This window comes from Suricata suricatta, chromosome 12 (genome assembly GCF_006229205.1).
Source record: "Suricata suricatta isolate VVHF042 chromosome 12, meerkat_22Aug2017_6uvM2_HiC, whole genome shotgun sequence".
Taxonomy (NCBI): domain Eukaryota; kingdom Metazoa; phylum Chordata; class Mammalia; order Carnivora; family Herpestidae; genus Suricata; species Suricata suricatta.
In genome coordinates this window covers 59,788,368-59,813,858 of record NC_043711.1, presented here as the reverse complement: position 1 = coordinate 59,813,858, position 25,491 = coordinate 59,788,368, and the positions used below count along the sequence as shown (strand labels likewise).

Genomic DNA, 25,491 nt, shown 5'->3' with positions numbered 1-25,491 from the left:
TGAACAACCTTTTTCTTGGGAATATACAATGTATATTTTTTATATAATCTTATTGAAAGCAATAAAAAAGGAAGAGCTATATGATAGTAGTGAGAATACAGTATTGCCACAAAACCAGTGTGGGTGGTAGATAAACAGGGAGTGAAGGAGATGAGCTCCTCACACATTTTAATCTGCAGTGAGGATAATGAGAATGAGTCCATGTAAAATATGCTGCTATAGGCTGAGCACCTTCTAACTCTAATGGCTGCCATGTCCTCAAAACAGCATCACCTGTCCCCTTTAAAGCAGGAACTGGTCAGCTCTTAAATACATGGGGCTCAAATGATACTGATACTGATGATACTTACATTGGTATATGTGTGTTTTGTTAAACCAGGAGTCTGACATGGAGGTATACTACACTGTGGTTTCAAGAAAGGATAACAAATAGATTGGAAAATTCTGTATCAAAGGAAGGGTGGCAGGGTGGACTCCCAGGTAACCCAATCTAGAAAAATGAGGACAGGTACAGATGATGCCAGATATGACAGAAGATGCTAAACATCAAAACTTGATACAGAATCAGTTTTCCCATAGTAACTGACTGAGAAACTAGGCCTTGTTTTTAGTGTCAAGTAATTATATACCGTTGAAACTCACAGAAGTACTCTTCTTCCCCAAGTTTTCCTAGAACTAAGTATCACTGAAAATAACACAGTGATTCCCCATAGGATAAATAATACTTACATGGTACAAAACCCTTTCAAATCTTTCATTTAAAGGACCAAAGATCCAGTCCTAAAGGTCTTTGGCTCTGAAATCCTAGCAAAGTCACTTAGTCTGTCTGGCTCTCTGCTTTCTTGGTAAATATCAGCTGACAATTTTCATGAATATGCTAATTAATATTTCATAATCACCTTTTCCAATGGTTCTAAATGTTTTACATGCAAAAACTCACTGAACCCTCACTACAAGATGTACTATTATTACCCCTTTTTATAGCAGATGAAACTGGGGCATAGAGAGGCTAAGTAACTTGCCCCCCATTCAAAAGCCTGCCATATCCAGGCCAGACCTGGGACGCAAGGACTTCTGTGTGGGGTAAAGACAAAAGTCTTCCTATAAGGCCTGTCAGTGATCAACAATCAAGGAAAGAAAAGACGTTTACAAACAAAACGCTTTTCAAAATCCTTTTAGGATTATTGGCTCAAGACTTGGCCTAGTTTCAGCAAAACAATAACGCAACACCTCTTCACAAAAAGGAGGGTTCCCCAGAGACAAGTATCCAGGGCTGTGATGTTTTCCTCTGCCAATTACAGATTCTCTTCCAGGGAAGCACATCCTGACTTGAAATATGCTGTGACATTAAGATCACCTCCAGGAAGGAGGTGTTAGGACAGTAAATTCTATTCAAATATACGTTAAATGTTTGTGAATCACAGAAAGGAGCTACTGTTTGTTGCTAGCATCAAGCATAAGAATAGGCTCCTTATGAATCATCATAACTTTTAAAGGGGGAACAAACTTATAATTCACTGCTATCTTCCAAACTACACATCACAGGAGAATTTAGAAGCCAGCTAGGATAAATGCCCTTCCCGGGGTTCTTGAGGTTAGGAACCCTTACCTTTATGCATCTTTGCATCCTGTACTACTGTGCACTGCATGAAACCTGCATCTAAGCATTTCCTGGAGATGTCTCCACAACAATAAATATAATTAAAAGAATGAAGATGGCAAAACAACCTGATTCCAAACTAAATTTAGTACATAATATAAAACGGTTAAATAATGCAACAATTAAGTACTGGTCCTTCTCAAAAAAAAAAAAAAAAAAAAACAACCAAAACATGCTCTTGCTTTCAGCAAAGGATCTTCACTTTCAAAAAGAAAAAGGGCAGCGACAACAACACACCAGGAAATTTCAGCCTCTCTAATCCTAAACAGCTGAATCATTCACATATTCAACCACCCAGAACTGTCAGTACAGGCTCTGTTTTTTGGGAAGTCCGAATTTAAGACCTTTCCCAAGGAGAACATGGAAGAATTACAAAAAATTAACGGGACTTCCAAAAAGACGCCGACTTAGGAGCTGCGCTATCCTTAATCAAACAGAAGGCCCCGGCAAACCCATCAATCTCTGGTGAGTAAAAATACTATGCTGAGGAAACGTATTCATTCTCCAACGAACGTTTATTAAATGTCTACTTGGCGCAAGTCAAACGAGCACACCGTCTCCGGAACGGGGGCGCCGCGCCAGTCGGCTCTTGCTTGGGGCCCACCGCCCAGCCAAATGCCCCCAGATGCACGGGCCAGGCGCCGGGACGGGGGTCCCCGGAACCGCCCCCCGGGCTCTCCCTGGGCTAGCCTCTAGCCAACACGAGTCTCCGAGCGACGCGGGTTTAACCATGGAGAAAAGAACAAATCTCTCCTGCCGCAGCGGTGACGGCCCTCCTCCAAGCTAGGCCAGGGGACCCCCGCACCAAAGAGGGAAAGCGCCGGGCCGGAAGGGTGTTGGGGAGGCCCTCTGGGGACCCCAGGGAATGTCTGGAGGGTGCGTAGCGGGTGACGGGCGGCGAGAGATTGTACATGTTCCGGGGAGCGTGTGAGGGAGAGGTCTGGGGGCTCTAGAGGATGGGGGGCACGCAGGGGTGCTGAGAGCACTTGGGGAGTTCTTGGGGGGAGGTCCCTGGGAGGCCCTAAGACTTAGGAACTCTCTGGAGGATGCATGGGAAATGAGGGCCCCTGGGCGTTCCAGGGGTGGAAGGGTGATTCAACAGGGAGTGCATGGGGGACAGTCAGCTAGGGAGGGGGCCTGGGAAAGAGACCTCTTCAGGGCACGCGCGGCCTGGCGCTCACCCAAACAGTCCTCGGAGGAAGGAGTGGGAGGCCTTGACTCGCTTCTCAGCCTCCGCCATCAGCTGCACCGCCTCACGCTCCTTCCCCGCGTTGTCCATGTCGCCCGCCGCAGCCACAACCACCTAACCTGGCTTGGACGCGCCTTCCGCGCCTTCACCTTCCTCCAGCAGCAGCACGGAGCGCAGACGTGGCGCGCAAGGCCTATCGGGACATGTAGTCCGAGGCTGGGCAGTGGCGACAGAGATGCCCGAGGCGTCAACTACAATTCCCAGAAGGCCGCTGAGCCGGGCTGGGTGGGGATCTGAGTTCGCCAACTACCTGCACACTGGATTTCGAGGCAGGGGGCGTGACTCTCTGTAGGGATCTTATTCCAAGGTGAACTTTAATCATTCAATTATGCGGGGAAATGGAAAATGCCCTATAGCTTTATAGTTAGGAATACCTCAAACACGCTGCCTCACGTTGGTCCAGGAATCCCTGCTGACCACGACTGATACCTGGCATGGGATGCTTGAGGAAACGGGGGATGACAGATTGGAACGTTCAACCTACGCGCAAATTCTGCAAAAGGGAATGTTGCGCAGTCTCCTGAAGCAATTTCATTAACCATGTGATGCTCATCCACCCACCCACCCGCCAGCAACAGCTGGCAGAGAGAGCCATTTTTATCTCCAGAGCAATGCGTTTAAAAATGTAATCATTTTCCCCAATATAAATTCTGAGTTATTTTTCAGTCACCCCATATTGCAACTTAACGTTGGTCCTCTCTTCCTCGGTTATAAATGAATTATATTTATGCTCTATATGTATAATCCATTCTTTTAATTGACTGAATTTTTCCCCGTGGATGGGAGGCTTTGAACTCTCGTATCCTTTACATGGTGCTGGCCATAGGAGGTTAGTCTTCTGGGGGCATAATTCTGCCTGCCAGGAAGACTGTCCATAGATAGATGCTATTATGTTTCAACAATTTTCAGGCCTGTCCTGAAAGGAGTTTTGTTTTTGTTTTTTGATACAAATTCTGGACTATTTATTTGGCAATGCTAATGCAGAGGTGGTGAAGCAAATATGAAAATCACTGCCAAATGAGAATTTGTGACAATGTCAAACTATTAATAAATACACTGTGGGCACAGGCACACAAAATATATCTAAGAAAATTAAGTCTGTCTTTAGAGAGCAAGGCAACAAGGGTAAAACTCCTAGAAAGGTAACTAAAGCATATATCTCAGAGTTCATGCATTGAAGGCACTCTAGAGATAACTCTATCAGATCTTCAAGTAGGGTTTACTTACTATTACTACATGCAGTACTCTAACTTCAAAAACCTAATATGTGTGCTTTTGAAACAGTATTGGAGAAGAAAAAGGCAGGGAAGTAGAGGTGGCAGTAAATGAGAAAAACTGTAAAATTGGACATAAGCACTTGAAAAGCAAGGCAGTCCATGGGGATTTTCACAGTGTGAGGCCAACTAAAAAACTCTTAAGTGCAGCATCATTGTGTCGATTAAAGCAGCTCCCGGGGCACCTGAGTGGCTCAGTCGGTTAAGCATCCAACTTCAGCTCAGGTCATGATCTCACAGGTTTGTGGGTTTGAGCCCAGTGTCAGGCTCTGCGCTGAAGCTCAAAGCCTGGACCCTGTTTCCGATTCTGTGTGTGTCTCTCTCTGCCCATCCCCTGCTCATGCTTCATTTCTCTCTCAAAAAAAAAAAAAAAGTAAAAGTTAAAAAAAAAAGCAAAAACAAAAAGCAGCTCCCATTGCTGGCCCAATGCAGAAACTCCAAAGGGTGTTCAAGAAATACTGATTCCTAAAGCACTGGTTTTTGTATCAGGATATCCTAAAGTTGAGATCTAGGAAGCGTACATTTTTAAAAAGAATTCTCTGCTGCTATTGTCAAGCACACAGTTCTAGAGTTTCAAATCTGTGGTCAGCTCAAAAGGAGGTGGAATGGACTACCTTCTCCAAACTAGAACATGCAGTTAAGAGTGGCGGGGGCATGGGTGCCTAGGTGGCTCAGTTGATTGAGCGTCAGATTTTGGCTCAGGTCATGATCTCATGGTCTATGGGCTCAAGTCCCACTTTGGGCTCTGTGCTGACAGCTCAGAGCCTGGAGCCTGCTTTGGATTCTGTCTTCCTCTCTTTCCACCCCTCTCCCGCTCATGCTCTGTCTCTCTTTCTCTCTCTCTCTCTCTCTCTCAAAAATAAATAAGCATTAAAAAAAAGTGGCAGGGGCACATAGTGACATTTTTATGTTTGGGTATTTCCTTTATTTTCTTCTTTCTATCAGGCACTCCCATCCTCCCCAGTCCATACCCAAGTGACACAAAAACTTCAAACTGTAATTGTTGTGTAGAGCACATGTTTTCTTCTCCCAGAGGCTAGATTAGGGGAGGTGGCAGGGCAGAGAGACAACCTCACAGAGTGAAGATGGCTGAGAGACTGATAAGGAATCCGCCAAGTAGGAGAGAAATGGAGACCTGCTCTGGTGTGGGCCAGTGAGGGCTTGAGGCCCCCGAGTAGGAGCTATCCTACAGTAGGTCCAAAGGAACTACACCTTTGCTGACCAGGATAGTGGCCACTTGCCATAAATGGCCATTTATATATAAATCAAATAATATGAAATCAATGTGAAATTTCATTCATTAGTCACGCTAGCCACATTTCAACTGCTCAATAGCCACATATAGCTAGTTGGCTACCATATTGGACTGCACAGATACAGAGCCTTTCTATTTATTGCATGAAGTTCTAGTGGACAATGCTGATGTAGATACACTTTGCCCTTCAGCAGCTCTGGGCACTTGAAAGAAGAGATTTCAAACAGTTTCTGCGAAGATGGAGCAGGAAAGGAAAAGCTTACACCTGAACCAGGCAGAACCAAGCAGAATCTGTAAGCAGAATCATAGGGAACTATGATCAGGGTAGACACACAGACATTCAGACTGAATGAACCTGTGGGCGGTTAAATTGGAATGTCGAGTATCCATCTATTCACCCTGAGAGGTGGTCTTCAAAGGCAAGGCTGAAGCCATTTGAAAATAGCCAGCTGTAAGAGAGGCAGAGTCAGAAAATTATCTGTGTGAAAACCAAGATGTGGCCCTCTGCCTGTGTTCACAGTAGGGGGTGCAGCATGGTGAGAGTCCTGCGTGGAGACTAGCACCAGAGGAAGGTGCAGCAGGCATAAATGCATTGTACTTCCAGGATTGCATGGGCTGGTGTCTGCAGTGACCAGTGCAGGTGCCCAGTGCCCTGGGTGAGTATCTCCCTGATACTGAGTGTAGCTGATTCCTGCTACTACTTCCTGATCCAAAGCTGAGCAGCAGGTACCAGTTCTAAATTCACTTGGTGTCATCCACCTCCCTTCCCCCTGATTCTAAAGTGTGTAGAAAACTTCTGGCCATGACTAGCGTTAGGTATTCCCATGCCTGCGGGTCCCAACTGCCAGCACCTGAAATTCTACTAAAGGTTTTCTTTGGCCTTCCAGCCTGCTCTGCTTGAATGCTGGAGAAATGGGGGAGGGTTAATTAACTGAAAAGGCTAATTAATGCCTCTTGGCCTTCCATGAGCAGTCCTCAATCAATGAGTGTTGGAAAATTGGAGGATAAATACCTTTCTGTGGGACATCTCTGAGAAATGTTTTACACTGTCTTGCAAAGGCTCCCAGTGGTAATGAGCTCCAGGTGCTCAAAGTAGAAGGTTGCTATTCTGTACTCTTTATTGACTTTCTTCCCTTGCTTCTCCTCACACTCCTACCAGTACTGCCTTCCAGTGTCACCTTCCAGAAAATTGCTTCCACTAGAATCCTTGTCTCAAGGTCTGCTTCTAGGAGAACACAAACTAATACAGGGAGCATTTGCAGTGAGGTCAAATAGGCATATTCTGGTAACTATGCACAGTCGTGGTGTTCATTATGAATTCATAAATCAGCATTGTCATCTGTGGATAACTATATACTTGGGGTTCACCTCTTCAAACTTAGTGGTGTCATACTACAATGATCATTTATTATTATCATCACTTATGGTTCTTGGGGTTGACTGGGCTCAGATGGTGGCATGTGAGACCCCCCTCAGTTGGGGGTCTATCCGTCAGGTGGTAGTCACCTCAGGGCTTTCTGCTAATGCCTACTGCCTGGGATAGGAAGACATGGAAGGCTAGAGCAGCTGAAGCTCCTGGTATCTCTCTCTAAACGTTTACATTTAGCGTCCGACTCCAGCAGGTCCAGGGTTCCCTGAAGGATGGACAGTATCAGCACAAGAGAGTGATGACAGAGCCACAGGTTTCTTTCTTGATCACCAGGCAGGTATCTCTGCTCTGTCTGCTTTGGTTTCTTTATTTATAGGTCAAGCAGTAACATGACATCAGAAAATAGAAATTTTTTACAGTGGCTAATTCTTTGTGATAAGATGGTTTAATCATCGAAAGTATACAGAAACAAATATTACAGAAGCATTTTTGTAGAACTATCTCATTCATTCTTGTGTCAGTCCCCAAGATTAAGAAAGTAACAAACCTATTTTATTTTGTATGGGTTGGTTTTTTTGCAAATAATTATGACTTTGTTTTTTAATTAACAAGTTACAACCAAGTCATGTAACACACTTACAGTGAGTTTGAGTACATCTTATAACCGAGAATATAACAGGATTTTTTAGTAGAACACACGATAACATACATATTATTTAAGTTAGTAAAGCTAAGATTAAAACATAGGTTAAGTTGTGTATAGATAGGCTAGGAGTTATTTTATTAGGCTTATAAACTACAATTAAAAGAATGCTTGTTAACAAATTGCTTGAGAAAGCCTTTTCTTTGATGTAAGCACAATGGGGGCCCTATGTGTGTTGGCTTTGTACCTGGGTTTCCCACATTCTTATCCTTCCTCATAACTGAAGCCAGCACAAAGGAGGATGTGGACTTTGGGAAGGGACCATGTTCTGACCTTGTCTCCTATTTTTTTTATCTCCAATTTAGAAAGCTCCTTTTCTCAGGGCCAGACTGAAATGCAATTCTTGTGTTTTTAATCCCTTCAAGTCTATGTTTTGGGTCTGCAAGGCTCATTAGAAGAGCCTTTGTCAAACATTTATAGTGTTTTGATCTAAAATCTCTTATGCAGGGACAGGAAAATGTTTTTTCTTATGGGGCAACTGTGTGAGGAATATCAGTCTGATTTGGAACACTTTAAGGCCTAATGGCAACAGGATTAATTTCACATGAGCAGTAGAAGCAGAAGGCGATTCGCCTCTCATGGCAGGAGCTGTGCAAACATCTGCCATTTCCTCACTGTGACTGTATCATCCATCAAGGCTGATGCTCCCAGCACAGGGCTCCAAAGGTGATGGGGGAAGGGGAGCCAGGTAGCTGCTGGATGACCTTTATGACTTAATCTCTGAAGTTCCAAGGCATCATTTCTGTTACCTTAAAGCAAATTGCTCAGGCTCACTGGTATTCAAGGGGGAGGATCTCTAAGGATTTGCAGATGTGTTAAACCCACCAGAGTTACATTCAAGGGAGCCAGTCCCCACCTGGGTTGCATTGTCAATACTGTGAAGCCAGAGCCCCCACGCTGGGGAGCAGCCCCTCACTTCCAAGGGCCTTTTTTAAAAAATGTTTTTTATTTATTTTTGAGAGACAGAGAGAGACAGTGTGAGCAGGGGAGGGTCAGAGAGAGAGGGAGATACAGAATCTGAAGCAGGCTCCAGGCTCTGAGCTACCTGTCAGCACAGAGCCCAATGCGGGGCTTGAACACAGGAACCGTGAGATCATGCCCTGAGCTGAAGCCCAATGCCTAACCGACTGAGCAACCCAGGTGCCCCCAAGGGCCTTTGAGTCCCTAGAGGCTCTGCCCCATTTTCAGCTCCCTTCTCCAGTGATATCTCAGCCTCACTTCTGTCTGTAACCTAAGATGGCTTAGAGGCATTGGAAGGGACAGCACCAGTGTGGTCCCCTTTAGAAGGAGCTAAGAAAAGAATTCATTCCAGAAAGCTCTTCATCCAGAAGCATCCAAGTAGTTATAAATGAGAATAAATGTTCTCTATTCAAATGTTGATGAGGTTGGGATTCTGTACTTTGTGCAGCTTTCAGGATAGAATTTAATTGCTCAATTTACAGTGATTCTTTTCATTTTCCTCATGGACTCCCAAACCTGAGAGCAGTGAATGGGGAACTTCAGGTGGATAATTTGATAAGTGTTTATTATTTTTTTTTAACTTTCAAAACAACAGTAGTGTGTGTGTTTGAGACATTTCACGGCATGTTAAAATTGCTACAAATGTTCCTGAAGACAGCTTTGTTATTTATTATCTACCATATTTTAAAGAAATTATTCTGTAAAATTTAGACCAAAGAATTAGAAATGGTAAAATTAAATGTACAAAATATCTGTTAGAGGAAATGTAGAAAATGGTAAATTAAGTTCAAGTAAATACTTCTGCAAAAATAACATTATGCCATTAATTAATGTTATTCTTTTCATTAACTGATATCAATTCCAGCACACATTTTGAAATTAACTGGATGTTTTTAAAGGTGGCTAATGGCACCTGGGTGGCTCAGTCTGTTAAGTGTCTGACTCGTGATCTCTGGTCAGGTCATGATCTCGGGGTTTGTGATATCAAGCCCTGAGCTGGACTCTGTACTGATAGCACAGAACCTGCTTGGGATTCTCTTTCTCCCTCTCTGCCCCTCCCCTGCTTATGTGCTCTCAAAATAAAGAAAGAAAAGAAAAGAAAGGAAAGGAAAATTGAAAGAAATAAAGAAACTTTAAAAATGGCAAATGGATATAAAAACAAAGATGACCCAACTTTTACTTATATGATAAATTCTAAGACCTTTCTTCTCTAGGCTCAATGTTTCTTCCCAGAGTTATGGTTCTGAGCTGCAGGCTCAATGGCTTACAGAGAAAAATGGTTTATTTTTTGGACCATGTAATTTCTTTTCACATTACTATTTTAATTTAATTGATTTAAACTTCCTTAATTAAAATAAATTTTAGGAAAATTGTTTTCTATTCATTTCTATTCATTTTTATGTATATGTTTCCTATCAAATCTTTATTAATCCTACAAATATGCAAATGTTGTTACAGTGCGTATTTGTTTGTATTTTGTCTGTTTAGGAAACATAAACATTTTCAAGATTGCTACCAGTCTTTGCAATGAATTGTTAATGGATAATAGTTCATCACACAAATTTTATATAACCCTTTCCTATTGTGACCTATTTGGGGTTCATCCTATTTACCTATTACCAAAATAGGTCTGTGCCAAAATGAAGAAGCGGTTTCCTATTAGTGGTCACACTGTCACAGGCTGATTTAGGGTGTCTTGCTAACATCTCTTCATACTCAGTCTGAAAGAATTGAGTCTTCATAAACCCACTCTGCACTGTTGTAGTGACTGCATTTGAAAATACAGTTAATGCTCAGCATTCGTGGATTCTATATTTGTTTTTTAATTTTTTACTGTTTATTTATTTATTTTTGAGAGAGAGAGAGAGAAAGAGAGAGAGGGAGAGAGAGAGCAGCCAAACAGGGGAGGGGCAGAGAAAGAGGGAGACACAGAATCTGAATCAGGCTCCAAGCTCTGAGCTGTCAGCACAGAGCCCGATACAGGGCTCAAACCCATGAATTGTGATATCATGACCTAAGCCAAAATCAGATGCTTAAACAACTGAGCCACCCACACATCCCATGTGGATTCTATATTTGCAAATTTGCCTATTTGCTAAAATTTATCTATAATCCCCATATCAATACTATGGCATTTCCACATTCATTTATGGACATATGCAGAGTAATGAAAAATTGGAGTAACCTGATATACATCTTTTCAGCTCAGACTGGACAAAGCAATACTGCCTTTTTTTGTGTTTTGTTTTGTTTTGTTTTTTTGGGGTTCTTTTTGGCTTTCATTCTATAGTAAGTATTTTTTTTCATGGTCTACTTAGTGCCACAGTCTCCATGTTTTTGCAATTTTCTGGTGATTTCACTATTTTAAGTGACTTCCAAGAAATGTGCTGGAGTACTGTCTTGTCTTCCTCAGCACAAGAAAGCTGTGCTGTGCCTTAGGGAGAAAATACATATGTTAGATAAACTTTGTTCAGGCACAAGTTATAGTGCTGTTGGCTATGAGTTCAATGTTAATGAGTCAAGATGTATGTCAAATAAAGTGTCTTTAGATAGAAATACATCCATGTATGCCTTAATGTTATGTTATGTCTTAATGGGTTGACAAAAATGTAACCAGAGACTCAAAGGAACCAAACTTGTGCTCTCCTTAGATGCAATGGTTCAGGACCTTGTAGACCATAACTATTTTGATTGGTGAAAATGAGTTGTATACTGGGAGGCTGTCTTGATAAAGACAATGAAATGAAACCAGATATAGAATCTCTCTTTCCCAATCCCTAAAAGGAATAGACAAAAAAGTAAAAGACTAGTAACTCTTCTAGAAGATTGAAAGACAGAGGGAAATGTCCATATGTCTGATCACGTTGCACCCTCTCTTCCCCATCCCACTCACCATCCTGCTTTATGCTGCTCTCTGCCCCAGGATGCTGACATGTAGGGAGTCCATTAATAGGGTCCTGTGTCTTCTGGTCTCTTTCTTGCATTAGGCAAATGAGGTCCCCAGCATGAGGTGGAGGGCAGAAGGTGAGTGAGATCATGGCATTTGTTTCCCAGTCCTGCACGGTGGCCAGCTGAGGCTCCCTGAGGTCTACATCGCTCCTCGCATCTTCTAGCAAATGACAAGCATGTGCCCTGGATTCCATTGCACCTGTAGCACTGTAAGTACCCCCAATAAATAAACCTTCCTATAGTGAGTGTACCTGTTTACTGGGGGGACCCTGAATGACATGCTCCCAGCTTGTTGCATGGGGTGCAACCTTGAAACTCAACTATAAAAGGCTCATATGAGAAAGGAAAATCTTGGGCCAGTCTTACTCATGAACATGGATACAAGATTCTGAACAAGATATTAGCAAACACACCATGCTAAAAAATATTAATGATTTATGGACATAAGTGTGAAATGCTTAGCTTTTAAAACTTTTAGAAGTTTTGTTTTTTTTGGTGGTTTTTTTTTTTGCTTGTTTTTTATTGAAGTATAGTTGATACATAATGTCACATGAGTTTCAGGTGAAAACTTTTGGAAGTTTAAAATGAAAATACAGGAAAGTGGCTTCATGACCTTGATTTCATGGTCATCAACACTGCAAACCATAAGAGAAAAAAATCAATACATTCACTCCATTAAGATAAAGGATTTCTTTTCACTAACATAGCATAACTCAAAATAAAAGACAAAACCACAACCCAGAAAAAGATATTTACAGCAAATAACCCCCCAAATAATTATTTCTAAGGATAAATAAATACTACAAATCAATGGAAGGCAAACAACCAAATAGAAAAGATGGGCAAAGGACTTGAACTTGAAAACTTGAAGGTCGCAACAAAGTTTTGACCAGCTTCAGCGTTTGCTACTTGTTGCATCAGGAGATGGCAGCCTGCTCAAGGAAAAACAGCAGGGGAGCAGGAGAGCAGAAGCGGGAGCACAGCAGTCTGCAGAGGCTGCATGCTTTTTATTGGCTTCAAAATGAGACGTGATGGTTACTTAAATGGCATAGCATGCTAAGGAGCTGGTAAACCAAAGCTGTGCCAGAGAAAACAGCTGCAGGAAGAACAAAAGGGAGGCTCCTGGGTGGCTCAGTTGGTTAAGCATCCCTTAAGCACTTGGTTAAGCATCTCTGCCTAGGTCATGATCTCGCAGTTCTGAGTTGAGACTGTCAGTCTCTGCACTGACAGTGCAGAGCCTGCTTGAGATTCTGTCTCTCCCTTTATCTCCCTGCCCATCCCTGCTCATGCTCTCTCTCTCTCTCTCTCAAAATAAATAAACTTTAAAAATTTAAAAAAAGAAGAGAAAGAAACGAGACCAAATCTACGTGAAGGATGACAGCCTGTTAACAAACCATTACACCCTGAGTCCCTAGGTGGGGATCCTACAGAGATAGTGAGAATGTCCTCTCTTTTGTGACATCTCTGACATTCTGAGCCTCGTGATTTCTCTGGTTTCCTTGTCTGGAAAGAGTAAATGTACACTGAGCTTTTTGGGGCAATGCTAGCTCTGAGCCATCTGTAGTACCACCTTGTCATTGTTGACATTCTGCACCTGCTATGGCCTGCTCCCCAGGACCAGCGGGCTTCTCCGGCCAATGGCAGCTGCATCCTTCTGCTGCAGCCCCAGGGATGAGGGTCCAGGAACTCAAGGCTGCAGTGTGGGCTGCTGCTGATAGCTTGGGCAATACTCCCTTTCAGCCTCCCTTGGGAGAGTACTCAAGCAGGTACCAAGATGGCCAATTGCTTCTTGCTGGGCTGGCTTTGAAGGGTTTCTGGTGGCAGTGTGGGTTCCAAATAGATTTGCTTCTTGCCAGGGTAATATCCAGGCCAGCAGCCAGTTGAGAGCAGGACAAAGAAGAGTTTATCAAATGGTGCTTCAGTGAATGAATGAATGAATGAATGAATGAATGAATGAATGAATGAAATAAGGTAGAATAAGAAAATGAGATCACTGCTGTTTGCAAGGGCATATTTGTTCTCTGAGACTTGTCATATAATGATTCTTCTCTCAGCCCCTATGGTCTCAATGGCAATGGGGATGGAGAGAGGGCAGGAGCAGGGAGATCTCAGAAAATAGCCTGGAACCCCAGGGCAATTCTACCTGTTTTATCTCCATGACTTCCGGAGTTTCTCCATCTTCTTGAAATAGTCAACATGATTGAGCCCTGTGTGCCAGGCACTATGTGAGGCGCTTCTGTACCTTTTACAATAATGTGATGTATTTGCTATTACACCGATTTCACAGATGAGGAAACTAAGACTCAGAAGGAAAATCAGCTTCCAAGCAACAGTGGAGGGCTGCCCCACATCTGACTGCTCTGCCGCTCTCTGACCTCTCACAGCAGTCTCAGGCCCACAGTGAGCACAGAACTGACCAGCCTGGATGTCTGGACTCAGCCTGGCTGGGTAGGCGAATGTCTATCTGGCTATCTGTTCTGGAACATACCTGGCATCCTAGGGCATGAATTCTCACCTACTAGATGATCTTCATGTCCCTTCCTACTTTGGGGAGCAGTGGCACTCCACTTCAGGTTTCCAATCAGAAGCATATCATGATGAGCAATGTTTTGACCAGACTGATGAGTGGTTTATGTGAGCCCAAGGGAGTTGGGGTCAAGGAGGAGCCTAATGAGTCCATCTGGATGGAGGGGCAGGAATGACAAGATGGAGAAGTGGGTTAAAAACCACAGCCAGGAACCTCCCTGTTTCCAAACTCCTCAGCCCACACAAACTGAGCCTTAGTGCCAGCAGTGATAAGACACATTCTCCCTCTATCTCCTGCTAATTTTTCCCTGGGAGCAGCCTGACAAAGAATTTCCAAGCCTGGTTGGCAATAGACAAAACCAGGAAGCTGTGCATCTCACAGATAGCTCCCCATAGACTCCCACCATGTCACCCACATACCACACAGCTGTGGGCTGATGGAAGACAAATCCCATACACTTGCCACTACGACTGCTCCAGCAGTGGCCCTGCTACCAGGTTCATCCTGTGAGTCAGAATGCCATGGAAACATGTTTATTCTTTCTTAAGCACCAACTGCTACTGAGGCTGACCGCTTTCCTCTGGATGGTGCAGCAGCAAATGAGAAGGTGGCGTGGGCCCAGTAAGGTGGGAGGGGCTGAGGGGCAGGCCTCAACCTTCTCATACTTGCCCCTATGTGGCTCTGGACAAGGACAGCCTTTTCTTTACTTTGTTTTTTATTAAAAATTTTTTTTAAAGTTTATTTGTTTATTTTGAGAGAGACAGAGTGAGGGAAAGAGGGGCAGAGAGTGAGAGAGAGAGGGAGAGGACCTCAATCAGGCTCTATGCTGCCCCTCAGGTGCCCCTAATGTACCTTTATTCCATGGAGAAAACCAAGGTCCCTATTTTCCTTTTCTCCCACAGCTATACAGGCAACACAATTTCCTATATTCAATGAAAGTAAATAGGTTCTCTGTTGTCTCCTTTTTCGGAGGACATGACCAGGCCACAGAGAGCTACGGCCTCTACCTCCCTGTTGTTCATGGACATAATCAAGTTTCCTATTTAATAGAAAATAGAAAATATATATTGGTGTCTACCTCTGGTTCTGGCACAGAATTCCTGAAACCTTTGTAATTTCCTAAGTGGTAAGAGCATTAAGAGCATCTTTTTTCTAATATTTGGTCTTTGACCCTGGTTCCTGGCATAGAGCTCCTGAAATTTTTGTATTTCCAGGTAATACAAGTGCCTTTTGTTCTAGTGAGGTGATTTTATATGGGTTCTTGGTTAGAGGCTGGTCACCAGACAGAACAACCCATGTTTAGAAACTTGTAATTTTTAGCCCTGTCCCTCACTTCTTGAGAAGAGAGAAGGGCTAAAAATGGAGTCAATGATGGATCATGCCTATATGATGAAGCCTCATAAAATCCCCAAAATACAGGGTTTGGAGAGCTTTCAGGTTAGTTATCATGTGAAGGTATCAGGAGAGTTGCCCTCCAGGATAGAGCATGGAAGACTTAGCAAATACCTTGCCTTATACCTTCCTTTCATCTGGATGTTCATCTGTACCCTTTTATAATAAACTTGTAAAAGTGTTTCCCTGAGTTCTATGAGTCATTCTAGCAAATTAGCCAAACCCAAAAGGAGGCTATAGGAACGTCAGATTTATAGGCAGTTGGTCAGAAGCATAGCTAAAAACCTGAACTTGCACCTGGCGTCTGAAGGTGGTGATGATGGTGGGGCAATCTTGTAGGACAAAGCCCTTCACCTGTGGGGTCCGATGCTATCTATAGGCAGAGTGGATTGTAGAACACTAAGCTAGTGTTGGAGAGAATTGCTTGTTGTGGGGAAGACCCTCACATATTTGGCAGCCAGAAATTTCAGAAAGTATATTTTGCAAGATGGAAAAGGATACTCATGGGAGAAAAAGACCAAAGGGAAGAGCTGGGGTTTCCCCTACCCAGGTGTGAAGCTGAGTTTTTTCTTTTTAACTACTTTCCCTTTTTCCATGGAAATATCTAGAAACCCTATTTTCCCTAATTTCCTGGACATGACTAGGCTCCCTGTGTCCCTCTATTAAATGGATATAATCAGCACCCCCCCCCATTTCGTCCTTATAGACTTTCATAGACTTAACTGGGCCACATGTTTTCCCCTTATTCCATGGACATGGCCATGTTTCCAATTTTCTTCTTATTCCTGGACATCTAGGGCTTCTATTTTCCATTTATTCCATGGGAAACCATCAGACCCCATGCCTTTATTTCAAAGACACTGTTAGGCTTCCTATTTTCCTCTTTGCACATGGACATGCCATCTTCCTTGTTTTCCCTTCTTTTGCATACTCACATTCCATGGCCAGGGTCCCTATATTCCCCTCACTACATAGACATAGTCATAGTCTCTATGTTTTTTCTTTCTCTGTGGACACGATGGGACTGCCCATTTTCCTTTCATTCCATAGATATGGCCAGGGCATTCTATTGACATAATGAAGTTTCCTATTTTCTTGTGTTACAGGGACATACTCAGCATGTATTTTCTCCTCATTGCATGGAAATAATTAAGCATAATAGTTTCCCTTTCCATGGATTTTATCAGGCTCAGTGTTTTGATCTTAATTCATGAACATTTCCAGGTCTCTTATTTTCACCATATTCCATGGACATGACCAGGGTCTTCCATTTCCCCCTCATTTTATGGGAATTATATTGCTGCCTTATCGTGTAGTCTATTCTGGATATAGCCAGGCAATCTATTTACTCTGTATTCTGTGATTTTAACCAACCCCCCTGCTTATCCCTTACATGACAAGCATTATTGGAATCCTATTTTCTCTTCATTCCATGGACATAACCAAAGCCACCATTTCCCCCTCAATCTATGGAAATCATGTATCCTCCTGTATTTTTTCTCTGATCTGCTGATATAATGCTGATCCTTAGCTTCTTCTTATCCCATGGGTATTATCAGATCCCCTATTTTTCACTTTCCATTAAGCATAGAATTGATGAGGTCTCCTATTTCCCTCCATTTCCATGATTGTGTATATTTCCCTTTTCCCCATGACCAGGGACTCTGTTCTCCATCCTTCTAGGGAAATAATCACTCCTCAAAATTTCCTTGAATCCATGGTGTGGAGGGCTGAATAATGACCCACTGTAAGATCTCCACACCCTAACCCCAGGAACTTGTGAGCATTTTCTTCCATGGTAAAGAAGGACTTTGCAGATGTGATTGAGATCAAGATATTGAGATGCACAAATCATTTGGGATTTTTCAGGTGGATCTTAAATGCCATTCACATTTCCTTATAAATGGGAGGCAGACAGAAGAGAAGGAGGTCATATGCCCACAGAAGTAGAGATTGGGGTGATGTGGCCACAAGCCAAAAAATAACAGCATCCAGTGGACTTTTCCCCAGAGCCTCTGGAGGGAGTTAAGCCCAGCCAACACCTTGATTTTGGTCTAGTGAAAATGCCTTCAGATTTCTGGCCTCTAGAATTGTAAGACAATCCATTTCTGTGGTTTTAAACAACCAAGTTCATGGTTATTTGTTACAAAACCATGGGAAACTAATACATATGGACACGTTCATATTCCCAAATTTCTCTTATTTGGTGGACATTTTAGTGGGTTGAACTGTGGTCCCCCAAAATATATATGCAAATCCTAGCCCCTAGTATCCATGAATGTAAGTTAAGGATCTTAAGATGAGATCACATTGGATTTAGGGTAGTCCCCAAATCCAATGACTGATATTTTTAAGAGAAAGAAGGGAGAGATTTGAAACAAAGATACAGAAGAGAAGGCCATGTGGGAACTGGCAGAGATTGGATTTATACTGCTATAAGCCAAACAATTCCAGAAAAGAAATGACAGATAAGTTTCCTGTTTTCTGTTTTATTCTATGGATATCACCAGGGTCCGTATATATTTTTTTCATATTCTATGGAAATTACTGGGGATTCATTTATATCTTACTTTATGGACATAACCAAGGTGCATATTTGTATAAGTAGATCAATTTTTCATGTATTTAGCCCTATGTTCTTAGATTTTCTAATATGGCCCACTGAATGTTACTTTTCCTTCCTCAGGTCCAGTCTGATGGGCATATCCCAGGTTTCTAGGACAGACTGCCCTTGTCGGGGTCTGAATACTCACACATGTTACTCAGAACCATTATATAGCTATTTGACAATGACACTCCTATAGAGCTGGGTCAGGGTGTCCCAAAGCAGCCACCTCCATTAGTGAATAAGTCCTGCAAGGCATGCTCTGAGGGTCAGGGCAGGAGGTCATAACAGGTCTAGTAAGATTTTCACATCAGAGGGCGGTCTGTGTTCTGGGGCAGTTGGTATCCAACACATCATGGGCTTCAGCGTGTGGGTTCAGAGTCATGAAAGAATCACCCAGAGGATGCTTCTGAGCACTGATCAATGCCTGACCTGAGAACAGGTGGTTTTCTACATGGATTTAGTCTCCACCACAAACCAAGATTAGTAGTTTTCCCCATTCTCATATTATACATGAAGAAACTGAGACTTGGAGATTAACTACCTCTCCTAGAGTCACCTTGCAAGGGATCTGAACTCAGGAGAGTTGGATTGCTAGGTGGTGCTGCTTCTCAAAGACTAAGGTCCTATTTATTTGTGAACATTTTAACCTTTATTTTGAAATAATTTCAGACTTAGAAAATGGCAACAAAAGCTGCATGAATGGTTGTCATACACTTCATCCCACTATCCCAAATGTTAGCATCCTGTTTAACTAAAAATGAAATGATAAAAACTTGAAGTTAACATTGGTGAAATGCTATGAACTGATCTACAGACTTTCTTCACATTTCATCAATTGTCCCACTAATTTTTTTCTTCAGGATAGCATTTGGGATCCCACCTTAACAAAAGTTTTTAAAATGGGGAGCTATTACAGGCTTCTGGGTGCAGGTGATGGGGTTCAGACATACTACACTAAAATATGGCACCCTGGCACATTGAAGATTTTAAGCCAAGGGAGTTTGAGAAAATGACGAAGCAGGAAGGATAGTTGGGCCCCCTCCCCCCCCAATCCCAGCCCTTCTCCCTTGAAAATAAAAGACAAATCTCCCATGTGAAAAATACCCTTCATGTACTGGGAGGATGGAGGGCATCCTCACCTCTGGAGACAGGGCATTCAGGGGCAATAAGGCTGTATAAACAAACCTTCTTCACCATTTATTACCCCTAGTCCAAACCCCATTGTCTTGTCAATTCTTCACACACGTATTGTTTCTTTGTCAACAGGGTATGTAAGCCTCTTGTTCTGGCCACTTCACATCTTCATTCTCTTGTGAAATATCTCATGTGTGTATAAAAGACCAATTAAACATGCATGTTTTTCTCCTGCTAGTTAAATGTAAGGCCCAGCCAGCGACCCAAAGAAAGTAGAGGAGAATTTTTCCTGCCTGATGTAAGCAGCACCTAACGTTCAGAGGTCTACAGGATTAATCTGTGAATAAGGATCAGGGCTTATTCCTCCCTCACAGGGAGGCTAGGATTACCTCACAAAGCTCTGTTGGGGTCACACCACCATAGCAAGAACTAGTGTCAGGGCCTGTAGGCACAGTGGGATCCAGCAGCCAGAAATTTGTGTTGAGAAAGTGGCAGGTTAGTAAAGAGAACCTGTCCCTAAAGGAAATAGTTGATGGCTGGGTTAGACAAGTAGAGCCTACAGAAGGTAAATAGAATGTATTATACCTTGTTCCATGTCCCTGATTCCTCATATCCCAGTTCAGATATTACCTTCTCTATAAGCCTTCCCCAATTCCCACAAATGGCACTTCTCTTTCCAATATGTTTCTTACTGTATAGCACTATAAGGCTCTGTTTTGGGGGCTTTATTCCTCAATGGATGTGAAAGCAGTGAGAGGGTCTTCTCCATCTTGGCAAGGTATTCAGAAATTATGCTTGCCTGAATAACTGAAGAACCAAATGGGTGTCATAAATATGTGGAAAATTTGGACTCGAGAGTGAATTGAGCAACCACCCAGGGAGATTTTGTGGGTTGGTCCTTTTTTTAATGTTTATTTATTGATAGAGAGAGAGAGAGAGAGAGAGAGAGAGAGAGAGAGAGAGAGAGAGAAATATGCATGTGTGCGAGCAGGGAAAGGGCAGAGAGGGAGAGAATCCCAAGCAGGATTCATGCTGTCAGCATAGAACTTGTCATGGGGCTTGATCTCATGAACGAAGAGATGGTGACTTGAGCCAAAATCAACAATTGAATGCTCAACTGATGGAGCCACTCAGGTGCCCCATGTGTTGGTCCTTTGGTCAGATTATGGAAGAGCCTTGAGAGGATGAGGTTGGGGTGACAATCTCTATTTAACCTGGGAAAGCTCACCTGGCAAGAGCTGCTGCAGGAGGGTGAGTGAGCTACAGTCTAGCCCCAGCCTGCCCTGACAGGTGCAGTGGAAAGGACGGTTCTGAGGCTGCACGATGGGAGTTGGATGCTGGAGGAATCCTCTGTTGCTGTTGGCTGCCCTGGTGCTGGTAGCCAGGCTGGGTCACTTTCAAAGGTGGGAAGGCTTCCAGGAGACGTCTACAAGCATGAAAAACATGAATTCAACGCTCAAATTCTTCATTGAAACCTACAACAATGCTAGCAATGACACCTACTTATTTCAAGTCGACAAGCTACTTCGAAGTCGGATGCAGGTTTGTGCCTTGGTTTCTTTGGATGTGCCCACTTGGACATGCAGGGACATGGCATGGCTCCCAGAGAGAACGAAATGATGGTTTCACCAAGGTAGGGGAGGTTTCACTTAGGATGAGCATGCTTTGCAGTTGTTTGGACCCCAGACCTGCCTTAGCTACGCTTTTGAAATGCCAGCCCCAGGACTGGAATGAAACTCTGTTACTCTTGGTCCAAAGTAAAGATAGCTTCTGAGGTTCTCAATTATTCTTCCTTGGGAAGAATTGCCTTTAATTCTGAAAGTAGTCCTACCAGAGTGACAGCAAACAAGGATGATTTTGTTTCCTTTAATGGTCTGCTTTATGGTCTGTTTATATGGTCTGTTAAAATATAGATGGTCTCTATAGGTTCCTCCTCAACAATAGTTTTTCAATATCCAAAGGCCGTAAAGTCTGGACTTTCTGGCTGTATTCTACAGGAATCTGGAATTGCACAGATGGGTTTCTTTTGGGTGGAGGGAAGAGGGGGAGTGAGGGATAGGCTTCAACCAGATCATCTCTCTCTATGTGTTTTGCATAAAAAGCTTCTCTGAAATATATTAATCAGGAATGAGAGAGAGAAAAAAGTTATTTGAAAACCACTTTTGTGGGTAAAAATTCCCCTCAAGTTTACATGGTAAACTATATGCAAGTTAGGGCAGGGGCAATAGCGCATTTTAGTTCAAATAATCCAATTTGGAAAAAAAATAATTGACAGGAGAAAAGGTCTTTGGCCAGAGAGAGGGGCAGTGGGAACAGGAGGAACCAGCAAGGGTGGGGAGCAGGGAGGGGCTGCAGTATTAATGTGACACAAAATGGGCCTGACATCATAGTGTGTGGACATCAGCCTATCCCTGTTTCAGTTACATACTCTTACCCCAAGATGGAGCTTATCAGGACCAAGAACACTGAGGTGTCTTGACCACAAGGTGGTGGTTGTTGACCAAATATCTTGCCAAATTGAGAATCCCCAGGAGGCTTGTCTGTGGAGTCAGCCCATTATCATTAACATTTAACTCTAAATGAATAGTTTATGAGCAAACTTCTAATGTCATTCTGAGGGCTGAAGGGGGAGGGGGAAAGGGAAGAGGGTTGATGGACCTGGAGGAGGGCACTTGTGGGGAAGAACACTGGGTGTTATGTGGAAACCAACTTGACAATAAACTATAAATAAAAAAATAAATAAAAATAAAAAATACCAAATGGATGAAAGAACAACATATGTGTCCCTTGGTAGAGCTGATCTGGGTTAAGGGCCACATGATTGTGTCTGTCCTAATACCTCACAGAGGGATATAGGAGGTGGGTCTGGTGAGCTGCCTGCCCTGAGACTCTAGGTCCCCCTAATTGTGGGATCTTAGCCAAATGCCATCCATACTCTCCAGGCCTCAGTTTCCTCACCTGCAAGTGGGCAGAATGAGTGAAACAGCACTCATGAAGGTAATTGTATTACTATGATGATTCTTTTTATTATCTAGCAGTCCAGTCTAATAATAAATAAAACATTTTGCACACTGGAATGTTAAAATTTTTTTTGAGAGACAAAGAGAGACTGAGCATGAGGAGGAGAGGGGCAGAGAGAGAGGGAGACATAGAATCCAAAGCAGGCTCCAAGCTCTAAGCTGTCAGCACAGAGCCTGATATGGGGCTCAAACTTACAAACCATGAGATCATGACCTGAGCCAAAGTTGGATACCCTGCACACTGCAATGTTAGTAAAATTCATGGCCAGTGTTTTAGATTTTCATTCATATGGAGCACGATGAAGGTCAGTGTAAAAGCCCTGCAGGATGCCAATGGCTGGATGGAACTGTCCTTTGATGAAGAGTTGGATCCTGAATTCTAAAGTTCTTTCAATGGCAGATCCTGGGCCAGGATGGCAATACTACCCTCAGGCCTCCTTGCCCTGCAACCACCCTGAGCTCTTCTGAGGGCACTTTGCTCTCTCCCTTTACTTCCACCCACCTGTGAGAGTGCCATGCCTTCTCCTTTGATTTGACCCAGTACTGGGCCAAGGAAGCAGGGAACATCCAGGAGCTTCTCCCCTTCCCCAGGCAGAGCTCTCTATCTCGTACATTGACTTGAGGGACCCAGCTATTTCCAACAGAGAACATGACTCACCAAAGCGTTTGTTAGAGTTTTATTTCAGGTTGTGTGTCTTCCCTGCCACAAAAGCTTTCCCAGCCTCCCTGCCCTTAGAGTCCTCGCAGCCTGACACTTGAACATGAGCACAAGAAGACAGATCCCAACAATTAGGAATAGCCCTGGTGTGTGCTCTCCATGGTTTACACATTCACTATTCTTCCCATTCTATAGATGAGAAAACTGAGTCAGGGAGATGGCAGAGCTTGGCCCAGGAGATAGAGTTGTCATGGGATAAAGCCAGAACTCAAGCACAATTCTTCTGTCTTCTGTGGCTTTCCCAACTCCATTGCTGCTTCAGAGAAATGTTTCCCACACTTTGCTAAAGCATTTAATAATTTATAAGTTATTTAAAAATTTTATTTGTGCATTCAGGAGAACCACGCTTCTCTTTAGGCTAGGCAACAACTCCTTGAGCCATCACATTTGTTATCTGGACTCGGTAGTTGAAGAGATGGAGGCTGCTGGACATTTGCTTAAGGGCGCAGTGTTAGTAGGTGGGGAATGAGACCCCAAATCAGTTCAGTTCCTAAGTGTGTGTTTTTCATCTGTGTTGCAAAACTTCCATTCAGGATGGTTGGGAAGGAGAGTAGGAAGGGAGAACACGGATGGAGCTGAGAGACAAGATCACCTCTAGGTACTCTGAGGATCGTGTATAGACATGGCGGGTATTCTGGGACTGCTAACAGCCAAGCTCCATGTCTTGCCTCCCTCATCTTGGAGATTCAAGGGAGACAGGCAAGAAGCTATCTGTGGGTGCAGCAATGAAGCCAGTCCAGGGCAAGGGGCAGGGCTCTGCTCCTGCTGGGGACTGGAAGGGGCCTCAGCTGCCAGGGTGCATCTTCCAGCTGGAAAGGGAAGAGGGAGCCATGCTTTTGGTGGATGAGCTCTGGGAAGAGGGACTGTCACTCCTGGGGCTTCATCTCTGTCATAGCTTTACCTGGTGAGGACCAGCAATTGGATGCTTGGAGTCGATACTAACAGTGGCACTGTTTCTTGGTAGCTGACTACTGGAGTGGAATATATGGTCACCGTGAAGATTAGCCGGACCAAATGCAAGAGAAATGGCACAAGGAACCATTCATGCCCCATTCAAAACAAAAAAAACCTGAAAAAGGTGTGTGGTAGCAGTCTTTGAGCAGGACCTTGTGATCAGAAGGAGGAAATTAAAAATTTATAAAGTGGACCAGAATTAGATATTGACCCATTTTCCAGTTGTGTGGATATGGGTAGGGTGAGGAATAGTCCAAGGGTCTCCTGATGCTCCTGGGGGTGCCCAGAGGTGAGAGGAAGAATGGGCAGTCTCCCCACCTGCATTTGGTACAGCATTGGCCACAAGCCTTCTGTCTCCCCTCCTAGTACCATCCTGGCCCTCAGGTGGAAGTGGTTTACTTTCCCTAGGGATTTACTCTGATCTTGACTCACACTCTCCAGATCCCTGAGGATTGTCTAGTTTCCTTCTTATCTTCCAACCTCTGCCCATCTCCCATCTTTTCTGCCTTTTCCCAGTTCTTCCTGGTGATAACCACCTGTAAGCTGGCAGACATGAGAAATCCTCTGTGCCTGAGTGCTGGTGCAGGAGGACTGCTGTCCTGCCCAGACCTCATCCCCATGTCCTGCTGGGCTGCAGGCTCCAGGCGCTCCTGTTCCAGGTCCCATGTGACTGGGCTGGGGGCACCCAAGGTAACATCCTTGTTTAAGCTGGCCCCACTCTGCCCCACTACGTGACTGTGAGCAGATCCCCAACCCATATGGTCAGTGTACAGACACAGTGACTGGTCCAGACTCCCCAGATAAGGGGCTGGGGTGGGGGCAGAAGCTTTTATTCACTTTCAAAAAGTGGCTTTCTTTCTTCTTCCACAGAGTTTCATTTGTGATTTTCTGGTGTACACTGTGCCCTGGATGAACTACTACCAACTCTGGAACAACTCCTGTCTGGAGGCTTGACTGTATTGGTGTAAAGATCTTTGATGAAAACTTAGATGGCCACATTGTGCTCTTCCTATTAGACTTCTGAAGGGCCTTGTTCCGTCTCAGCAGCAACCACTCACACTCGCACCCACATATATGCATGTGCACTCACAATGCAGCATACACAGGCACATGCACACATATGCAGTCTCACACACTCACACTCACTCATGCACATGCTCAGTGGCCCTTAAGGGGCAGGTACAATTTGAACAGAAGGCTGCTATCTCTTTGGAAGAAACTCCTAGTTTTTCTACTTTGGAATGTATCTCTGAGGCTTATTGTGGTTCAGGCACACATCCTGACGTCTGGACTGAGCTTGCAAGAGCTCTGTTTCTTCCCCACACTTTCCATGACTTACACGGAGTGTGAGTGTAGCTGGGGTCCCCAAGTTCACTAGACCAGTAACTCAGTAGGAGGCCCTCAGAACATAGCACACAGTTGTATTCACAGTTATGACTTATTACAGTGAAAGGATACAAGACAAAACCAGCAGAAGGAAAAGGCTGATGGGGAGAATTGTTTTGCAGAACTAGATGCAGGTTTCCAGAGTCCTCTCCTGGTGCAATCACATAGGAGCACTTAATTCCCCAGCAGTGAGTTGTGATAACATGTGTGAAATGAGTTTCCTAGGGAAGCTCATCAGAGACTCAGTGCCTCTGCCAAGCATGTGTCCAAACTTCAGAATCCCAGGAGAGAAGCAGGTGTCTGGCATAAATCACATTGTACAAACAGTGTAGA

The 25,491-nt window shown here is 43.7% G+C and overlaps 2 protein-coding genes across 13 annotated transcripts in view; one reads left to right on the top strand and one right to left on the bottom strand.

Moving 5' to 3' along the window:
- Window positions 1–3,020, bottom strand: part of NAPB (NSF attachment protein beta) — a 37,273-nt gene extending 34,253 nt beyond the window's left edge. For both annotated transcript variants that reach the window (XM_029917455.1, XM_029917456.1), the window contains exon 1: window positions 2,842–3,020. In XM_029917455.1, coding sequence (XP_029773315.1) covers window positions 2,842–2,939 — 98 coding nt within the window. In that variant the 5' untranslated portion in view covers window positions 2,940–3,020. The remainder of the gene's footprint in view (window positions 1–2,841) is intronic.
- CSTL1 (cystatin like 1) lies at window positions 1,885–24,760 on the top strand. 11 transcript variants are annotated; one of them, XM_029917462.1, is made up of 6 exons: window positions 6,060–6,094; window positions 11,458–11,628; window positions 20,371–20,622; window positions 23,783–23,896; window positions 24,289–24,462; window positions 24,643–24,760. In XM_029917462.1, the coding sequence occupies exons 3-6, from the start codon at window positions 20,404–20,406 to the stop codon at window positions 24,724–24,726; spliced, it is 591 nt and encodes a 196-aa protein (XP_029773322.1). In that variant the 5' UTR covers window positions 6,060–6,094; window positions 11,458–11,628; window positions 20,371–20,403; the 3' UTR covers window positions 24,727–24,760. The 11 variants fall into 11 exon arrangements, with proteins under 11 accessions (XP_029773327.1, XP_029773322.1, XP_029773323.1 ...); XM_029917463.1 differs by lacking the exon at window positions 6,060–6,094 and adding an exon at window positions 6,097–6,164; XM_029917460.1 differs by lacking the exon at window positions 6,060–6,094 and adding an exon at window positions 6,880–7,144.
- The last annotated feature ends 731 nt before the right edge of the window (window positions 24,761–25,491 follow it).

Excerpts from the sequence above, each read along its gene's own strand:
- CSTL1 (XM_029917462.1), top strand. The coding sequence starts at position 20,404 with ATGGGAGTTGGATGCTGGAGGAATCCTCTGTTGCTGTTGGCTGCCCTG. Across the intron at positions 20,623-23,782 it reads TACTTCGAAGTCGGATGCAG|CTGACTACTGGAGTGGAATA; the intron begins GTTTGTGCCTTG and ends GTTTCTTGGTAG. Across the intron at positions 24,463-24,642 it reads CTGGGCTGGGGGCACCCAAG|AGTTTCATTTGTGATTTTCT; the intron begins GTAACATCCTTG and ends CTTCTTCCACAG.